Genomic DNA, 15,699 nt, shown 5'->3' with positions numbered 1-15,699 from the left:
CCCTCCCCTTAAAATAAATAAATAAATAAATGAAGTGCATAGATCTTTTTTTTTTCTTCTCTCCAGCCTGTGTTGGAAGGAGGAGGATGAAAAGAAGAAGAAAGAGGAGGGGTCACTGTAAAGTCTGGCTTTCCATTACGTAAACACGTGGTTTGTGCCCCGTCATGTCAATGATGCTGCAAAGATTCATCCGATTCCGATATGCCATATGTGTGAAGCGTAATCACAAAAGCGGCAGGCATGAGGAGGCAAACGTATGTTTTTTGTGTTTCAAAACAAAAAGAATTCTGGGAAAAACAGAAGGACTTATTTCATTGGAAGTAATGCCCCCAAAAAAATCACAGACTGTGAGTTAAGTTGAAAAGTATTATGGTCTGGCTGGGGAACACCTTGCTTCTGCGAATGCATTGCATCATCCTTGTAAATTCCCGTTCTTCCATCTCACAGCTACTGCCATTTGTCCGCTTGACAAGTCTGCACGATTTCAATCAATATAGAGCATTTTGGGTGAAAGTTGAAAAAATTAACAACCCTACAGTTAGTTAACTGTTTTCAAATGTAGAGAGCAAAAGTAGAAAGTTGTCGGAAAAAAGGTACAAAGTACAGATACCTGAAAAATCTTAAGTACAGTAAGAAATTATTTGTGGTTGGTTAAGTTCATAGGCGGCTCGGTGGCGCACTGGGTAGCACGTCCGCCTCACAGCTAGGAGGGTGCGGGTTCGATTCCACCTCCGGCCCTCCCTGTGTGGAGTTTGCATGTTCTCCCCGGGCCCGCGTGGGTTTTCTCCGGGCACTCCGGTTTCCTCCCACATTCCAAAAACATGCTTGGTAGGCCGATTGAAGACTCCAAATTGTCCCTACGTGTGAGTGTGAGTGCGATTGGTTGTCTGTCTCTGTGTGCCCTGCGATTGGCTGGCAACCAGTTCAGGGTGTCCCCCGCCTACTGCCCGATGACGGCTGGGGTAGGCTCCAGCACGCCCGCGACCCCCGTGGGGACTAAGCGGTTCAGAAAATGGATGGATGGATGGGTTAAGTTCATCACTCTTGCCATCATAAAACTTTTAAAGAGGGACTCAACCCCAAAAAGTCTTTGTATTATGTTCTATGTTCAGTAGCCCAACTACCGTATTTTCCGCACTATAAACCGCACCTAAAAACCTCCAATTTTCTCAAAAGCCGACAGTGCGCCTTATAATCAGGTGCGCCTTACATATGGACCAAGATTGAGCCACTACAGCAGACGTGTCCAAAGTCCAGCCCGCGGGCCAAATGTATATATCTTATATATGGACAAAGTTTTAAAATGGGCCATTCATTGAAGGTGTGCTTTATAATTCGGTGCGCCTTATAGTGCGGAAAATACGGTAGTCAAAACATCGTGTTCTGATTAAAATTCCGTTTGTGGAATATGAGTAAAGAAGCAAAATCCACCCATTTTTATCCACCTCAAGGGGCTGCCATTTTGCCACTTGCTGTCAAGTAAAAATGACATCACAGTTGCCAGGTTTTAGGTCACAACCAGTCATGACTCACCGGTTTTCTGAAGCTTAGGACTTGAGACTTACACATCCTGTTTGTGACTTACTTGCACTTCCTATAGCTTTGAAGTTTCCGCCCCTGAGGTTGGAGCTTCTTTTGGACTACAAAAAGCGAAAGAAGATAAAACCTTGCAGAGTTAGATGAATGACCTCAGGAACACAAGCTCAATCTGTAACATATTAATTAACAGTCTCTATCATGTAGCCTATTCTCCCAAGTGTCGATGGCATGAAAGATGTATTTTAATGATAGCCTCCTTAAAGGATCAGCAGCATGCTGTTTGTGCAATGTCACATCAGCAATAGCGTTGGGAATATTTATGATCCAACGCGGGTAGTGAGAGTCTGATGGCAGTGAGGTGTGTGTGCCCCATGCTAAGTAGAACACATTTGTATTAGTCATTTTTACACGAGAATGTGTCATTTCGGTAGGCCAGCCAAGCTCTACGATACAGATCAGTAAAATGTAAGGGATGGATGGATGGATGGATGGATGGATGGATGGATGGATGGATGGATGGATAGATAGATAGATAGATAGATAGATAGATAGATAGATAGATAGATAGATAGATAGATAGATAGATAGATAGATAGATAGATAGATAGATAGATAGATAGATAGATAGATAGATAGATAGATAGATAGATAGATAGATAGATAGATAGTCTGATTGTTGTGTTCCATCCATCTCTGAGGACTCAAGGGTTTTGTGTCGCCCATGGCTGTTGTTTGCACTGCATAACAACATTCCTCAAAGGATCTCAAGGTTTTCCATCCCAGCCAAAAAGAAAGGTGCATTGTGTTAACATGTGCCGGATCATTGATTTGTAAAGGCACTCGGCTGAAGGTTGTGGTAAGTGTTGGTAGCAAATCTTGCAATACAACTAGTGTTTTTTTTTTTTTTTAATTCATCTGGCATTCCACACTTTCCACCAGGTAGAACCATCCAACGTGGCAGTGAAGCTCTCCGGCTTCATGAATGGCAAGAGACAGTTTGACTGCCAAGGACTAAAAGAGGACCCATCGATCATTCAGGGCAAAGCTTAGTTGGTTGCGACTTGCCAATATGTCATTCTCATTAGGGTACCAGTGAAAGACATGCAGTTGACCAGGATTAAGACCTCAGGGACATGTTTTGGGTTAGATCCCTGAAGGTTTTTTTTTATATGAGTTCCCATCTTTCATGGACAGTACAAAACTGGAAAACATTGGACAATGTAACCAAGCTTTGATTGTCTTCTTTCCCTGAAGAAACACAATGATTCCCCGGTTATTGCTTGGAGATGGGTGATTCTCTAGAAGTGTGGTCCAGAAGTCTCATGAGAGACAAAGAATAAAAAATATAAATTAAAAAATGAAATGATAAAAATAACGATTATACGTATGTTTTAAAATAAACCTTCCTGCTGTGTCCTCTATATAAATAAAGATAATACACTCAAACGTTAGTTCGCACGAGATTGTAATTTATAATAATTAATAATAATAATAATAATTTATTTTCATATTCAAACCAGTTCAGTACTTTCCCTCAAAGACATTCCAATTGTATGTTGAAAAATTCTGAATGCTGACCAACCCATCCGCCAGAACGCCAAACATAATAAACTAGATTTGTCCCGGCACGAAAATGAAGCTGCATCTATTTTAATGCGTGATGAAAACACACCTCTGCCATAAATTCTTAAACAACAGCCTGTTTTTCTTGCAGGTGTATTATTCTCACGAGGTCAAGTAGAGTCTGTGGAATCAGCACAAGCGGACAATCTTTCGACCTCGGCCTCTATGCATCCTTCGCATCGATCCGTCCACGGCAATGCAAAGTATCATTGCACCCTGGAGGATATTGTCTGACGATCTTGTCAGGTATCATTACAATACTTGCTTTTGATTGCCCCAGGCCGCAGCCGACAGGAAGTGCCCCCTTGTGTGCTGTAACAGCCTCTTTGCTTCAAACAGGAAAACCAAAGATAAATGGACGGGTTTAAGTTTTTACTGTGTCTTTACTCTGTTTTTTTTTTTTTTTTTTTTTTAATTGAAGCATTGCTTACTTATTAGTCACATGCTGTCAAGCTGGCAGCTCTGCATTCTAAATTGAAACTATCCAATCCCAGCCATCCTGGATAGCAGCAACTTAGAGAAGAATAGTTAATTGAGCATTGTGTTGCTATTAATTTACCTTTTTTTTTACCATGCACTCCAAAAAAAGCATGGCTCAATAGTGGCAACTAAGATTCAATTGTTGATAAAGACACAAAAACCTGAACTAAAATCAAACATTAAGATTTTTTTTCAGGGTTGCATACTTACATATACTCTATGCAAGACCAAAGACGGGCCGATGTTACTTAAAAGACTGTGAGTCGTGTAACATCATTTAACAACTAGATGTAAAAAAAAAAAAAAATACATTTATACAATGAAACAATCCGATCAATAATGTTAACAAGACCTTGTCTTCACAGCTTGCTTTTATCCTTCATTAGTTTCTTCCTCCTTATTTTGATGGTGACATGCTTTCTGCTCTTTACCTCAGGTAACCATTTGGTTTCTTGGTCATGTTCACAAGATTTGCAACCCGCATGTGCAGCCATGGGCAGCCATCCGATTGATTGGTTCCTGTAGAATCAACATAATAATCAATAGGGAAGCTATTTCCTATTCTTTCTTCCACCCATGATCCAGCAGAGTAGCTAACATTCATGTTGTGCCTTTATCCTAAGCTTGGGACAGATGGTCTTAAATTAGAATGGAACAAGGCTAAAATTTTCTATCCATCCATTTTATATAGCGACTTTTTGTGAGAGGTAAGGTACACAACTTGAATGTTCAACAACAACTCAAAGGGCAAATATAAACAAATAATCCAAAATTGAAACTTTGAGGCAATGCTGTTGCTTGGTACTCTGCTAATTTGTTATCCTCATAAGTCATTCCGCTGTTACATAACTGCCGCTTCGGTCTGTTTTGTTTCATTATTTATAGGCTTTTATAGCTGCAACCTATCTGAGTATTAAGAAAAAAAATAGGCCAAACTTCCTGCATTCAGGAGGAAGTGCATCGTGTATGTGCCAAACTGTCATCAAAACAGCCACTTTTGGGGGTGGCGGGGGTGGGCACATAAAGCCTACTTCCGAGTCAAAGGATCCATCCCGGTGGAGCTCGACGGTATTAATGGAGAGTGCCTCAGAGTCGTTTTCTATTCTGCCATCCATTAGTTGGCTTTAAAAACTGCTTTTGATGAATCAGGTAGGAAGGCTTTTCAGATTGGGTTAGAGTCAGTCTTGCCATTTGCTGTTACTCAAAGAGAGATGTGTTTCTTTGGGTACAAGTATAGTTTCTGACAAAAATAGTTAACCTTAAAATAGTGGGATTACAGATGATTTGCCGATTACGAAAGCTGACATCATGCTTTTAATGTCATCGTGTAGTGAGAACGTCAACAAGTCCAGATCCCGTAAAACAGAGTGGTTGGATGTCACTGATCTGCTTTTTATTGTTCTTAAAAAAGCTCAAATACCGCTTATTTTGATAAAAAGATAAAGAATGTGGCAATCAACGTAAAAACAACACGTGAAAAATAGAACGTGTGGATTTCACCAAGCAGCCTGCTAAGCAGTGTGTGATGCAGCTTCCTCTAAACAAGATGCCCTCATGGGATTTGTTACCTTAGTCACTTTCCATCACACGCACACAAAAAAAAACTCCTTTATGGTGGTGACCTTGGGGAAATGCACTGACTCCTCCTGCTACTTGCTGATCTCGCTTGCATTTTGCCCCCAGGGGACCATTGAGGAAAATAAGAGCACTAACACTGCCATTTGTCTCAATCTGAACACACCACTGAAAGCTGTACAAACAGTAAAAACATTAGTAGCGATGAGTTAACAACCAGAATAAAAAAATAAGGTCAGGTTATAAATGTACAGTCTTTATTGTATTAGAGTGAATCGGGAGGGTTTCATGGAAGAGCTTAGTCCCAGGAGAAAGAAATATACAGCTCCACCTTAGAGACTAGTTACATCCTCTATCCTTTGTGAATAGAACACCAAATCGGCTTCATTAACTTTAACCCTATTAGAATAGTATTGGCTTCTGACTTTCTTAATGAACATACTTAAGGAGCACACAATAACACAGTGGAAATCTACTGAATGGGCTCTTGACTTTTTAAAGGGTTAAGAATAATCTACTATAATATAAATGTAAATATAATATTATATTGGTCCGTGGGGACAAGCGGTACAACATAATGTAATGTCCATCCATCCATCCATTTTCTATACCGCTTGTCCCCACGGGGGTCGCGGGCGTGCTGGAGCCTATCCCAGCAGTCATCGGGCAGGAGGCGGGGGACACCCTGAACTGGTTGCCAGCCAATCGCAGGGCACACAAAGACGAACATTCGCACTCACACCTAGGGACAATTTGGAGTGTTCAATCGGCCTACCAAGCATATTTTTTGGGATGTGGGAGGAAACCATAGTTCTCTGAGAAAACCCACACAGGCACGGGGAGAACATGCAAACTCCACACAGGGAGGACTCGAACCCGCACCCTCCTAGCTGTGAGGCGGACGTGCTAATCAGTGCCTACCGATCCACCGTAATGTAATATAATAAATAGAATTGAATAGAAAATTAGAATGGAACAATAAAGAGAAATGAAAATAAAAGATCAACACTCTAAATGAATGAATGAATGAATGAATGAATGAATGAATGAATGAATGAATGAATGCATGAATGCATGAATGCATGAATGCATGAATGACAGACACTAGTGACACCACATTTTTAAATGAAAAACGGTCAAACTTGAGAATTTCAAGAGGAACCTTTGCGCATATCCATTTGTTTCTTTTCGGCGGAGTTTAACTACGCACCGGAAGTCGAAGGGAAGCCGCGGGTTTGATTTTACTGCAAAGAGAGGCTTGCACGTCTGTCACAACTCAGCTGCATGTCCTACTGTTCTAGTTTCCAACTTAGCGATTACATCTGTTTGATATTCAGGGAACCTACGTAAAATAAATAAGTAAATAAATAAAATGAATCTTGACAGACTTCGAAAGCGAGTGCGGCAGTACATCGACCAGGTAACGTGAATGCTATGTGGAGTGTATCCAGCCTAGCTAGTGTTATCCTGCATTCAAACTACTAATCACGACAAAGAAACTGTAGATATGGTGCTTATTCTAGCAGCATAACATTGTGCATTGTGAGTAATTCTTGGGATGTGTGTAATTTCAGCAACAGTATCAAAGCGCGCTGTTTTGGGCAGACAAGATAGCAACTCTTTCTCATGGTAAGTCGTCTTTACTAGCCGGTGTCATCAAGTATCAAGATGTCATTTTTGGAAACCCGTGCACGTCATATTACATAGTAAGAGCTAAATATTGCAGCGATGCATAACATTTAGGCATTGGCGATTTTGCTGTGAATGGTTGTGATTGGTCAATCGCTGGAGCGAAGAATTCTGGGCCTGCAGCGAATTGGCTATTTTACCGCGATTAATCATTTATTAATTAATGAATCGGCTTAAATGTTTGTTTATCCTGTGACATAATTTAATCTAAACAATGACCCACTTTACTCTCTTTCTCGTTTTGCGCGCTATAGAAGATCCCCAGGACATCTACTGGCTTGCTCAGTGCCTTTTCTTGACATCACAATATCACAGAGCCTCGCATGCACTCCGCTCGAGGAAACTTGACAAGGTACGTCCAGCCTCATTGTACAGAATGTTTGGCCTGCCAAGTTTATGCCATAGAATGAAGTCTGTGATGAATGCATTGCTAAACGTGTTATTTTTCAAATGAGGTGCACCTCTATTCACTTGTATTGTGACATTTGCCCACAGATGTATGGAGCTTGTCAGTATCTTGCTGCACGATGTCATGTAAGTAACTTTGATATATGGTGGAATTTCTAGAGCCAACCACAATACTTACAATTGTGCTGAAGTGACTCTGTTAAAGTGATACTGATCAAAAGTTTTAATGAAGTGATGAATGGGTGACTGTCTTCTAGTATGCCGCCAAGGAGTTCGAGCAGGCTTTAGATATTTTATCAGAGGAGGTAGGCTTTAAGAAGCTGCTGGACAGGAGTGTGAAGGAGGAGGTCGGGACACCAGAGGCAAACAATTGGGACATGTCGCCTGCCTCCGTAAGTCGTAAGATGCACCACATTCTCTACATTCAATGCCTTGCTTCATTCTTGGCCCCTCCGCCCGGTCCTCCCAAATAGTCAAATCCATTATGTCTCCAATGTGTGTTCATTGCTAAATAGAAATTGTGATGTCGAACACCCACTTGTGCACATTCTACAGTGGACTGAGATTAGTGTTCATATTTCAGATCAGCAGCTCCATCTGCCTCCTGCGCGGCAAGATCTACGATGCCATGGACAACCGGCCATTGGCCACCTCCAGCTACAAAGAGGCCTTGAAACTGGACGTGTACTGCTTCGAAGCCTTTGAGCTTCTCACATCGCACCACATGCTGACAGCTCAGGAAGGTAAGAGAGGCATGGAAATGCAGTTGGAAATGGTTGTAATCCTGTCTCCTGTTCCTTGTTCAACAGAGAAAGACTTCCTACACTCGCTCCCGCTGAGTCAGCAGTGCACAGAGGAAGAAGAGGAGCTGCTTCATTTCCTATTTGAGAATAAGTTAAAGAAGGTACTTACATTGGACCCCACTATACGTGCAGGACCGGGCCGTGATTAGCAAAAATGCACGTATAATTGATGCTCATTCAAATGCATGTATGTTGTTGGCGGCATTATCGCAGAACATGTACTTATGTCCAGAACTTGGGCTAAATAACTTTTTTTATGTTCTTAAAGAAGTCTGTGTCTCAACTTGACAGTACAACAAACCCAGTGACCTGGTGGTGCCTGCCATGGTCAACAATCTGCAGGACAACTTGGATGTGGTGGTGTCCCTGGCCGAGAGACATTATTACAACTGTGACTTCAAGATGTGCTACAAGCTCACCTCCACGTTAGTCGACTTGCGCTCAGATTTTTCACGGTGGTTAAAGTGCCCTTAGCTCACTGTCTTTGCTTTTGTGTCTTTTAGGGTGATGGTCAAAGACCCTTTCCATGCTAACTGCTTACCTGTGCACATAGGAACATTAGTCGAGCTGGGAAAAGCAAATGGTAAACTGTTTTTTACATCTGTAACATAACTTCCAAATTAAAACGCCCAATCGGTCACTCATTTTGGGTGAGAGGCTGGGGGACATCCTGGACTGGTCACCAGCTAAGTGCTAACCCTAAATTAATTTGACCAAGCATAAACAAACATAAATACACTCATTGTGCAATATTAGTCATTCCAGCAATGAATACATCTCTTGTGTTTTCATGTTTGTGTCTCTGTGTGTATTTTTGCCCACAGAGTTATTTTATCTATCGCACAAACTTGTCGACTTGTATCCCAACAATCCAGTAAGTGTCACTTCTCTCATCCCATTTTGATTTTCAACATTGAGCTAATAAAAAACACATTTCTAGGTATCCTGGTTTGCCGTCGGCTGCTACTATCTCATGGTGGGCCATAAAAATGAAAATGCCCGTCGCTACCTCAGGTACTTGCCAGTGTGGATGTTTAGGGTAAGGTCACAGGTGTTAGCCCAAGCTAATGTTTGACTTTTGCCTTAGCAAAGCCACCACTCTGGAGAGGACGTATGGTCCGGCGTGGATCGCCTATGGTCATTCCTTTGCCATGGAGAGTGAGCACGACCAGGCCATGGCTGCCTACTTTACAGCCGCACAGCTGATGAAAGGGTATGCCCCATAACTTATGAAGATAGGATTTTCTCTGGTTTAGGAAAAGCAGAGAAAATCCTATCTTCATAAGATCTAAATAAGATTTTCTGACCACATCTTTCGTTCCGGTCCAGGTGTCATTTGCCAATGCTGTACATCGGCCTGGAGTACGGCCTGACGAACAACTCAAAGCTGGCCGAGCGCTTCTTCAGCCAAGCGTTGAGCATTGCTCCAGAGGACCCCTTTGTCATTCACGAGGTGGCCGTGGTTGCTTTTCAGAATGGACAGTGAGTCTCACACACACACAGACACAGGGTTAAGTCTTAGGGGCAAATTGTGTAAAACCTTTTCCACGTCTTTTTTTCAGATGGAAGATGGCTGAGAAGTATTTTCTGGATGCCATGGAGAAGATCAAAGCCATTGGGAACGAGGTAGCTCTCTTAACAATTTAGAATAAACGACATTACCATTATTTTGTATTTGAACTTTTATTTTTATATTATTTGAATACTTATTGTTTGTTTTATCCTGTTATTTTATTATTTCAGTAGTTTTTTAAAAAATGTAATTACATTATTTCATTTAAAAGTATTTTCTTGCATGAATGATTATTACCGTTATTTATTTATGTTCTAATGTTTCACATGATTTGACTCAAGGTGACTGTAGACAAGTGGGAGCCTTTACTAAACAACCTGGGTCACGTGTGTCGCAAACTCAAGTAGGTAACATGATATCATTCATGGTAAATTTGCACTTGAATATCGGTATAATAAACTTTGGGTATGCATTTGCAGGAAGTACGACCAGGCTCTGGAGTACCACCGTCAGGCGCTGGTGCTGATCCCTCAGCATGCCTCCACATACGCCGCCATAGGATACGTGCACAGCCTCATGGGCGACTTTGAGAGTGCTATCGACTACTTCCATACAGTAATACTTTTTCAAATCTAATAAGATCAGCGGCCACTACATTCGATGCAATTTATTAGTCAGGGCAACTGTTTTGAAATAAATAAAACATTCTCTCTCTCTTTCGCTCTTATAGTTTGTCTTGGATGGATTGGGCTTTAAATCATCGAAGGTTTATTTATTTATTTATTTATTGTTTCCCGTTCTAGGCGCTTGGACTCAAACGAGATGACACGTTTTCCGTGACAATGCTTGGCCACTGCATCGACATGTACATTGGTGAAACGGATGCCTACGAAGGTATATTGCACTTGTTTTTATCTTGCTTGTTTAAAAATAAAAAGTAATATATTATAATAAATTTAAATATGGTATTGTTTAAAGTGTTCTTTTCTATCATTGACATCGTTTTCCAAATTTGTGCCCGTGAAGTTACAGACATCGGCGACAAGGTCAAAGAAAGCGCCAATACGCAAACGCTGATGAAGGCAATCAACGCGACAGAGCTCACCGAACCGCTGGCCTCCCCGCGGCTGGAGGACTCCAACGCTATGACGGTGGAGACGCCGTTGTCTCACCAGGACAAGATGGTGCTTGACGTGCCTCTACGTCTGTCCCTGACGCTGGAGTGCGACATGTACGAAAGCGACGTCATGTTGGATACCCTGTCGGACACCAGCACGTGATTTAGATGTAATGGGTTGTCATGGAGACACAACCCAGAGTGGAAGGTTCTGGAAGGCAATCCAGAGGCGTGTGCCTTTGAGGATCTATCACAAGACACCTGGACTTTGACGTCAAGTCTCTGGGAAGAAGCCTAGTTGTTTGGCGCCAACAGACTTAACCTCAGAACTTAAGACTCGTCACTTTTTTAATGCTTCTGTGGATTTTTCACCATGATGTAAAACTTAGAGGAAAATAAACGTAGACAAAGTTGCAAAAAAGTCTATTCAATAAATCATGAATTTTAGCACATAAGTGTGGAGATTTTAGTACATAAGCATGTGTGTGTGAGAGAAGACATATTTGGCTGATAGTGTATAAAGGTTCAGTGGGAAATCAGACCACTGTTCCTTCTTACAGTCATGTCATTTGCATTACATTTCATTTTGATCTGTAATATGTCCTTTTGTTTCATTAATAATGATCAAGTGTTTGTCCGATCCATGGTATAGGGCGTATTATATTATTGAAATTGTTATTTTGATTCTTTTTACGTGTTTCTGTACAAGAGCCTTTAAGATGCTTAACAAAGACAAAATAAATACATTTTTCCTTCATGACGACTTGTTTAATACGAATTAAAACGGCCCTGTTGCTCGTGTCCCATCCTCTCGCGATATGTGCATGTCCTCTCGCGAGCGCCCTGCCAGCACACGCCGAGTCCTGTCCGCGCACGGAGATGGAGCGAGATGAGGTCTGAAAAGGAGCAAATGACGGAGACTAAGGACAAGGGTGTTGTGGAAATAAAGTTGAGGGACAACTCGGGAGACCAGGACAATATTCCCAAGCAGAAAGAAGAGAAAAAGGAGGTTTTTACGAAGGTACGATGAGGTCTGGCGAGCAGCCTTCTGTGATATTATTTACGATGTAGGGCAACATGGCGGACGGCGTTTCAGCACCATGGACAGAGACACACCAAAACGTTTTCCTCCGAATAACGTAATTCCATGTAACTTATTGTTTAACATTTTAAATTAATGGGCTCATCTCCATTATAAAATTAATAGTTACTCGCCTTTTTACCCTTTTAAGATACTGTTTACCTTATTATAGCACTATGTACATGTCCAAATGCTGTGCTACAATGGCAATACGTTATGGATTGCACACTACAGCAGCAAAAAAATAAAAACTTCATTCAATATGAGGAATAGTAGAGGCGTGACAACAAAATTTATTAATTTTCTTAAAATGAGTAGCTGTTATGTGTTTCACTGATGGACAGGTGGTCATTCGAAGGCTCCCACCTCACCTCACCAAGGAGCAGTTAGAAGAACAACTCAGCCCGCTTCCTTCGTTTGATTACTTTGAGTTCTTCCCTGCTGATCAAAGGTATCAATACATAATGCTTACATATACAGTAAATACAGTATATCATTACATTCATGACCTCCTTTCTGTCCATAGTCTGTACCCACATTTGTTCTCCAGAGCCTACATCAACTTCAAAAACCAGGATGATATCCTTTTGTTCAGAGATAGATTCGATGGCTACGTCTTCATTGACAACAAAGGTGAATGTTATTTTCTTTCTTCAATGCCGCTCTGTGTTTTCTGATTGAAGCACTGGGCAAAATGGTGGAGAGGATCAAAGTATTTCACTGCTTGATGCTTACAAACATTGCTAATGGCCAACAGAAGCCTCCCTGCACCCTCTCTGTTAATTTTCTGTCAGGTAATTTGAAAGAGTGAGCAAGTATATAATAGGAATGTGAAAATGAACTTATGAAAATTATTTATTCAAGTAGTTTGGCATCCGTAAAAGACTGCAGGCTAGCCACAGTTTGTGAAACTATGATTTTCAATACACTGATGATAGTTTTGACAGAATCTTTGATATTCAAACAGGTCAGGAGTTCCCTGCTGTGGTAGAGTTTGCCCCCTTCCAGAAAGTCTCCAAAAAGAAGCTAAAAAAGAAAGATGCTAAATCTGGAAGTATCGAGGAAGGTAATGTAAGCAATATGGCATCCCACAATCAGATGTTAAAACTCTGCCTCTGTTATGGTTCTATTTCAAAAAGCAAACAAAATTTCTTGATTCAACACCACACTGTGTCGTTACTTTATTGTCACATCCTCCCTTAGATCCGGAATACAAACGCTTCTTGGAGAACTACTCATGCGATGAGGAGAAGTCGATGGCCAACCCTGAGACTCTTCTGGGGGAAATTGAGGCTAAAACCAAAGAGCTTATAGGTAAGCTTTGGAGTTACTTTCACCATTTAGTGTCACAAGTGGGCTCATGTAAAAAGAAAAAATAACTTCTATATACGTGAAATAATGTTCTATTTTCAATCTATTGTCTGTTGTTTATGTTTAGCCAAAAGGACAACACCCTTGTTGGAGTACATCAGAAACAAGAAAATGGAAAAACAGGTATGGCAACAAAAATAAATAAATTTACCTAAAAGAGAAAAACAAAGCACTCGCGTCCTTACAGCGAATACGAGAGGAAAAGCGTGAGGAGCGACGGCGGCGAGAGTTTGAGAAGAAGCGACAACGAGAGGAGGAGAAACGGAAGCGACGTGAAGAGGAGCGGCGCAAACGGAAAGAAGCTGAGAAGCAGAAGAAACTCACAGACAAAGATATCAAAATTAAGGTAACAATGCGCCCTTATTGCACGTGTATCTCCTGACCTGATACTTTGTGTTCATTCACCAGCTGCTGAAGAAAAGCGACAGGGACGATGACATGGACTCAGACCACGTAAAAGACAAAAGTGAAGTCGGGGAAATGGAAAGGGAGAAATGGGAAAAGACGGCTGGACAGATGAAGTTAAAGGATTCCAAGGAAAAGTAAGAAATGTCATCCATCCATTTTTTTGTACCTCTTCTCTTCATTGCTGATAGCTGTGTGATAGTGTGGAGAAACGCAGCCGTATATGAGCTATAGAAAAGGAAATAATAGGTCTTTATTGCCCCCAGGGGGAGGGGGGGAGGGGGGTTACAGCAGCAAAAGACAAGAGTGCAAGAGATTAAAAAGCCACACAATGTAATAAAAAAGAACCATCAAATAAATCAGACAAGAGAATTTTTTTTTAAGAAAGTCGCCATCTTAAATAAGTCAGAATAACAACGTATATTTCATTTTGTATTTCATTGCACAGAAAATATTGAACAGAAGTGACATTAAAAGTGTGCTTGATTTAGTCTTTGTCCTCAGTGTACCTGCGCTGCCCCCCCCCCCCCCCCCCCCTCCACACACACACACACCCCTCAAGTCATCTGGGCATAAGCTTCAGCTCTCTTAAGTCCTCAATGATGAAAAGTGTTTTATAAAATGTATGGTTCAGTATTTGCAACTTCTTCACTAGAAGTCAGCCTGAAAGTGACAAGGAGCAGCAGCAGTGCCGAAGGCAGCGAGACAAAGACCATCGCGGGAAAGATGATGACAGGAAGCGTCAGAGGCACCACTACGACTTTGACAAGTTCACGCGGCGCAAAGACGAGACCAAATGGGGCAAGGGTTACTGCCAGGACCGCACCAAGAAGGAGGGCCATCACCACACCTACTCCTTCTGCTCTGATAGCGGCGACCAGCAGATGAAGGAGGACAGGGACGAGCTGGCAAACAGAAAGGAGCGCCTCCGAAACAAGGTGAGCGAGAAGGTGAGCATGCGAGGGATTCATTGGATGATTTTTTTTCCTTCTCTATACTTATTTGGATTGATCAACGGTCAACATCAAATCCTCCAGAGCTACTGTAAATACACACAATTAGCACCATTTTTTTTGCTAGAAGTGGAATTTGCCCTCAAAAAGTTAGCATCTAAACTTCATGTCGAAATGGGTCTCTGATCATTTTGGCAGTTAAGTTGATGTTAGCGGAAATGGGGTATCGGAAATTTTGGGATGAGGAAACTATTGAACCAAACCACTTGGTGGAAACCTGATTATTTTGTCTGCAGGACCGCCCGGCCATGCAACTGTACCAGCCTGGCGCGCGGAATCGCAAGGGTGTCAACTCGGCTGGCAAAGGCTATGACTGCATGCCAGTAGGCCACTCGCCCGAAGGAGAGGTGGCGGGATGCTTCGAGGTGGTCGCCATGGCAGCGGTGCAAGACAAAGCATATGACAACAGCAATGATGAACACGGGCAATTGTAAGAGAGTAATAGAGTTTCAAACCAATCAGCATATTTATCTTCCGACAGTGTACATAACATTAAATTATTTTCGATACATTCCACTATGTTTGAATTGTATAAATGAATGGCACAAGGCTACAGTTTTATTGTGGAATGAAAATCATATTGTGAACTGTATTGACTATATTGACAAAAGTGTGAAATGTGTGGATGTTGATACACCTGCACCCCCTCACAGGTGTGCCACCTAGTGGCAAGGGTATGCTTGTATTAATCTTTACTGTGCTTGTGGGAACGTTTTAGCTTTCATCCGTGTCATCCAAAGCAAAGCATTACGATTATCATTCAATGGACATTTGTATGAGAAACGTCCGAGAAAGTGAAGTATTTTTTATTCTGATGCAGAAAACGTAACTCTAATATGCTTTTAGGCAATCTTGTTTTACCCCCCACGTACTTTGCACATGAGAAAATAAATGTCATGAGAGAGACTTACTGATTTTTAGTCTGATTTGAGGATCTCTCTCTCTCTCTCTCGCTCTCTCTCTCTCTCTCCCGTTCACTTTAAATCTATTTAGCTATCAAACTAGTTATATATTGCATATATGTGTGTATATTCAACTTGATATTTTTATTTATGATTTAACCTGTTATTTTGGGACTTGAG

The 15,699-nt window shown here is 41.5% G+C and overlaps 2 protein-coding genes across 3 annotated transcripts; both read left to right on the top strand.

Annotated features, from left to right (window-relative positions):
* The first annotated feature begins 6,405 nt into the window (after nucleotides 1-6,405).
* Nucleotides 6,406-11,504, top strand: cdc16 (cell division cycle 16 homolog (S. cerevisiae)). The gene is made up of 18 exons (XM_049727727.2): nucleotides 6,406-6,637; nucleotides 6,792-6,846; nucleotides 7,161-7,258; nucleotides 7,402-7,440; nucleotides 7,572-7,706; nucleotides 7,898-8,057; nucleotides 8,124-8,218; nucleotides 8,409-8,542; nucleotides 8,621-8,700; nucleotides 8,942-8,991; nucleotides 9,058-9,131; nucleotides 9,205-9,330; nucleotides 9,447-9,599; nucleotides 9,680-9,743; nucleotides 9,972-10,033; nucleotides 10,110-10,245; nucleotides 10,434-10,524; nucleotides 10,657-11,504. The coding sequence occupies exons 1-18, from the start codon at nucleotides 6,590-6,592 to the stop codon at nucleotides 10,908-10,910; spliced, it is 1,854 nt and encodes a 617-aa protein (XP_049583684.1). The 5' UTR covers nucleotides 6,406-6,589; the 3' UTR covers nucleotides 10,911-11,504.
* A 74-nt stretch (nucleotides 11,505-11,578) lies between these two features.
* Nucleotides 11,579-15,523, top strand: upf3a (UPF3A regulator of nonsense mediated mRNA decay). Of its 2 annotated transcripts, none has more exons than XM_049727731.1 (10): nucleotides 11,579-11,768; nucleotides 12,173-12,279; nucleotides 12,355-12,461; nucleotides 12,796-12,894; nucleotides 13,032-13,142; nucleotides 13,267-13,322; nucleotides 13,387-13,545; nucleotides 13,608-13,741; nucleotides 14,260-14,542; nucleotides 14,854-15,523. In XM_049727731.1, exons 1-10 carry the CDS (start codon nucleotides 11,637-11,639, stop codon nucleotides 15,049-15,051), a joined length of 1,386 nt encoding a protein of 461 aa, XP_049583688.1. In that variant the 5' UTR covers nucleotides 11,579-11,636; the 3' UTR covers nucleotides 15,052-15,523. The 2 variants fall into 2 exon arrangements, with proteins under 2 accessions (XP_049583688.1, XP_049583687.1); XM_049727730.1 differs by having other exon boundaries at nucleotides 14,260-14,554.
* The last annotated feature ends 176 nt before the right edge of the window (nucleotides 15,524-15,699 follow it).

Source organism: Syngnathus scovelli, chromosome 8 (assembly GCF_024217435.2).
Source record: "Syngnathus scovelli strain Florida chromosome 8, RoL_Ssco_1.2, whole genome shotgun sequence".
Classification (NCBI taxonomy): Eukaryota; Metazoa; Chordata; class Actinopteri; order Syngnathiformes; family Syngnathidae; genus Syngnathus; species Syngnathus scovelli.
This window is presented reverse-complemented; position numbering and strand designations above follow the sequence as displayed.

What these genes read in the sequence shown, in the direction of transcription:
- upf3a (XM_049727730.1), top strand. Translation starts at nt 11,637, where the DNA reads ATGAGGTCTGAAAAGGAGCAAATGACGGAGACTAAGGACAAGGGTGTT. An exon ending in ATCTGGAAGTATCGAGGAAG is followed by an intron (nt 12,895 to 13,031) that starts GTAATGTAAGCA and finishes ATCCTCCCTTAG; the next exon opens with ATCCGGAATACAAACGCTTC. An exon ending in GAAACAAGGTGAGCGAGAAG is followed by an intron (nt 14,555 to 14,853) that starts GTGAGCATGCGA and finishes TTTTGTCTGCAG; the next exon opens with GACCGCCCGGCCATGCAACT.
- cdc16 (XM_049727727.2), top strand. Translation starts at nt 6,590, where the DNA reads ATGAATCTTGACAGACTTCGAAAGCGAGTGCGGCAGTACATCGACCAG. An exon ending in ATCTTGCTGCACGATGTCAT is followed by an intron (nt 7,441 to 7,571) that starts GTAAGTAACTTT and finishes ACTGTCTTCTAG; the next exon opens with TATGCCGCCAAGGAGTTCGA. An exon ending in TTGAGAATAAGTTAAAGAAG is followed by an intron (nt 8,219 to 8,408) that starts GTACTTACATTG and finishes TCAACTTGACAG; the next exon opens with TACAACAAACCCAGTGACCT.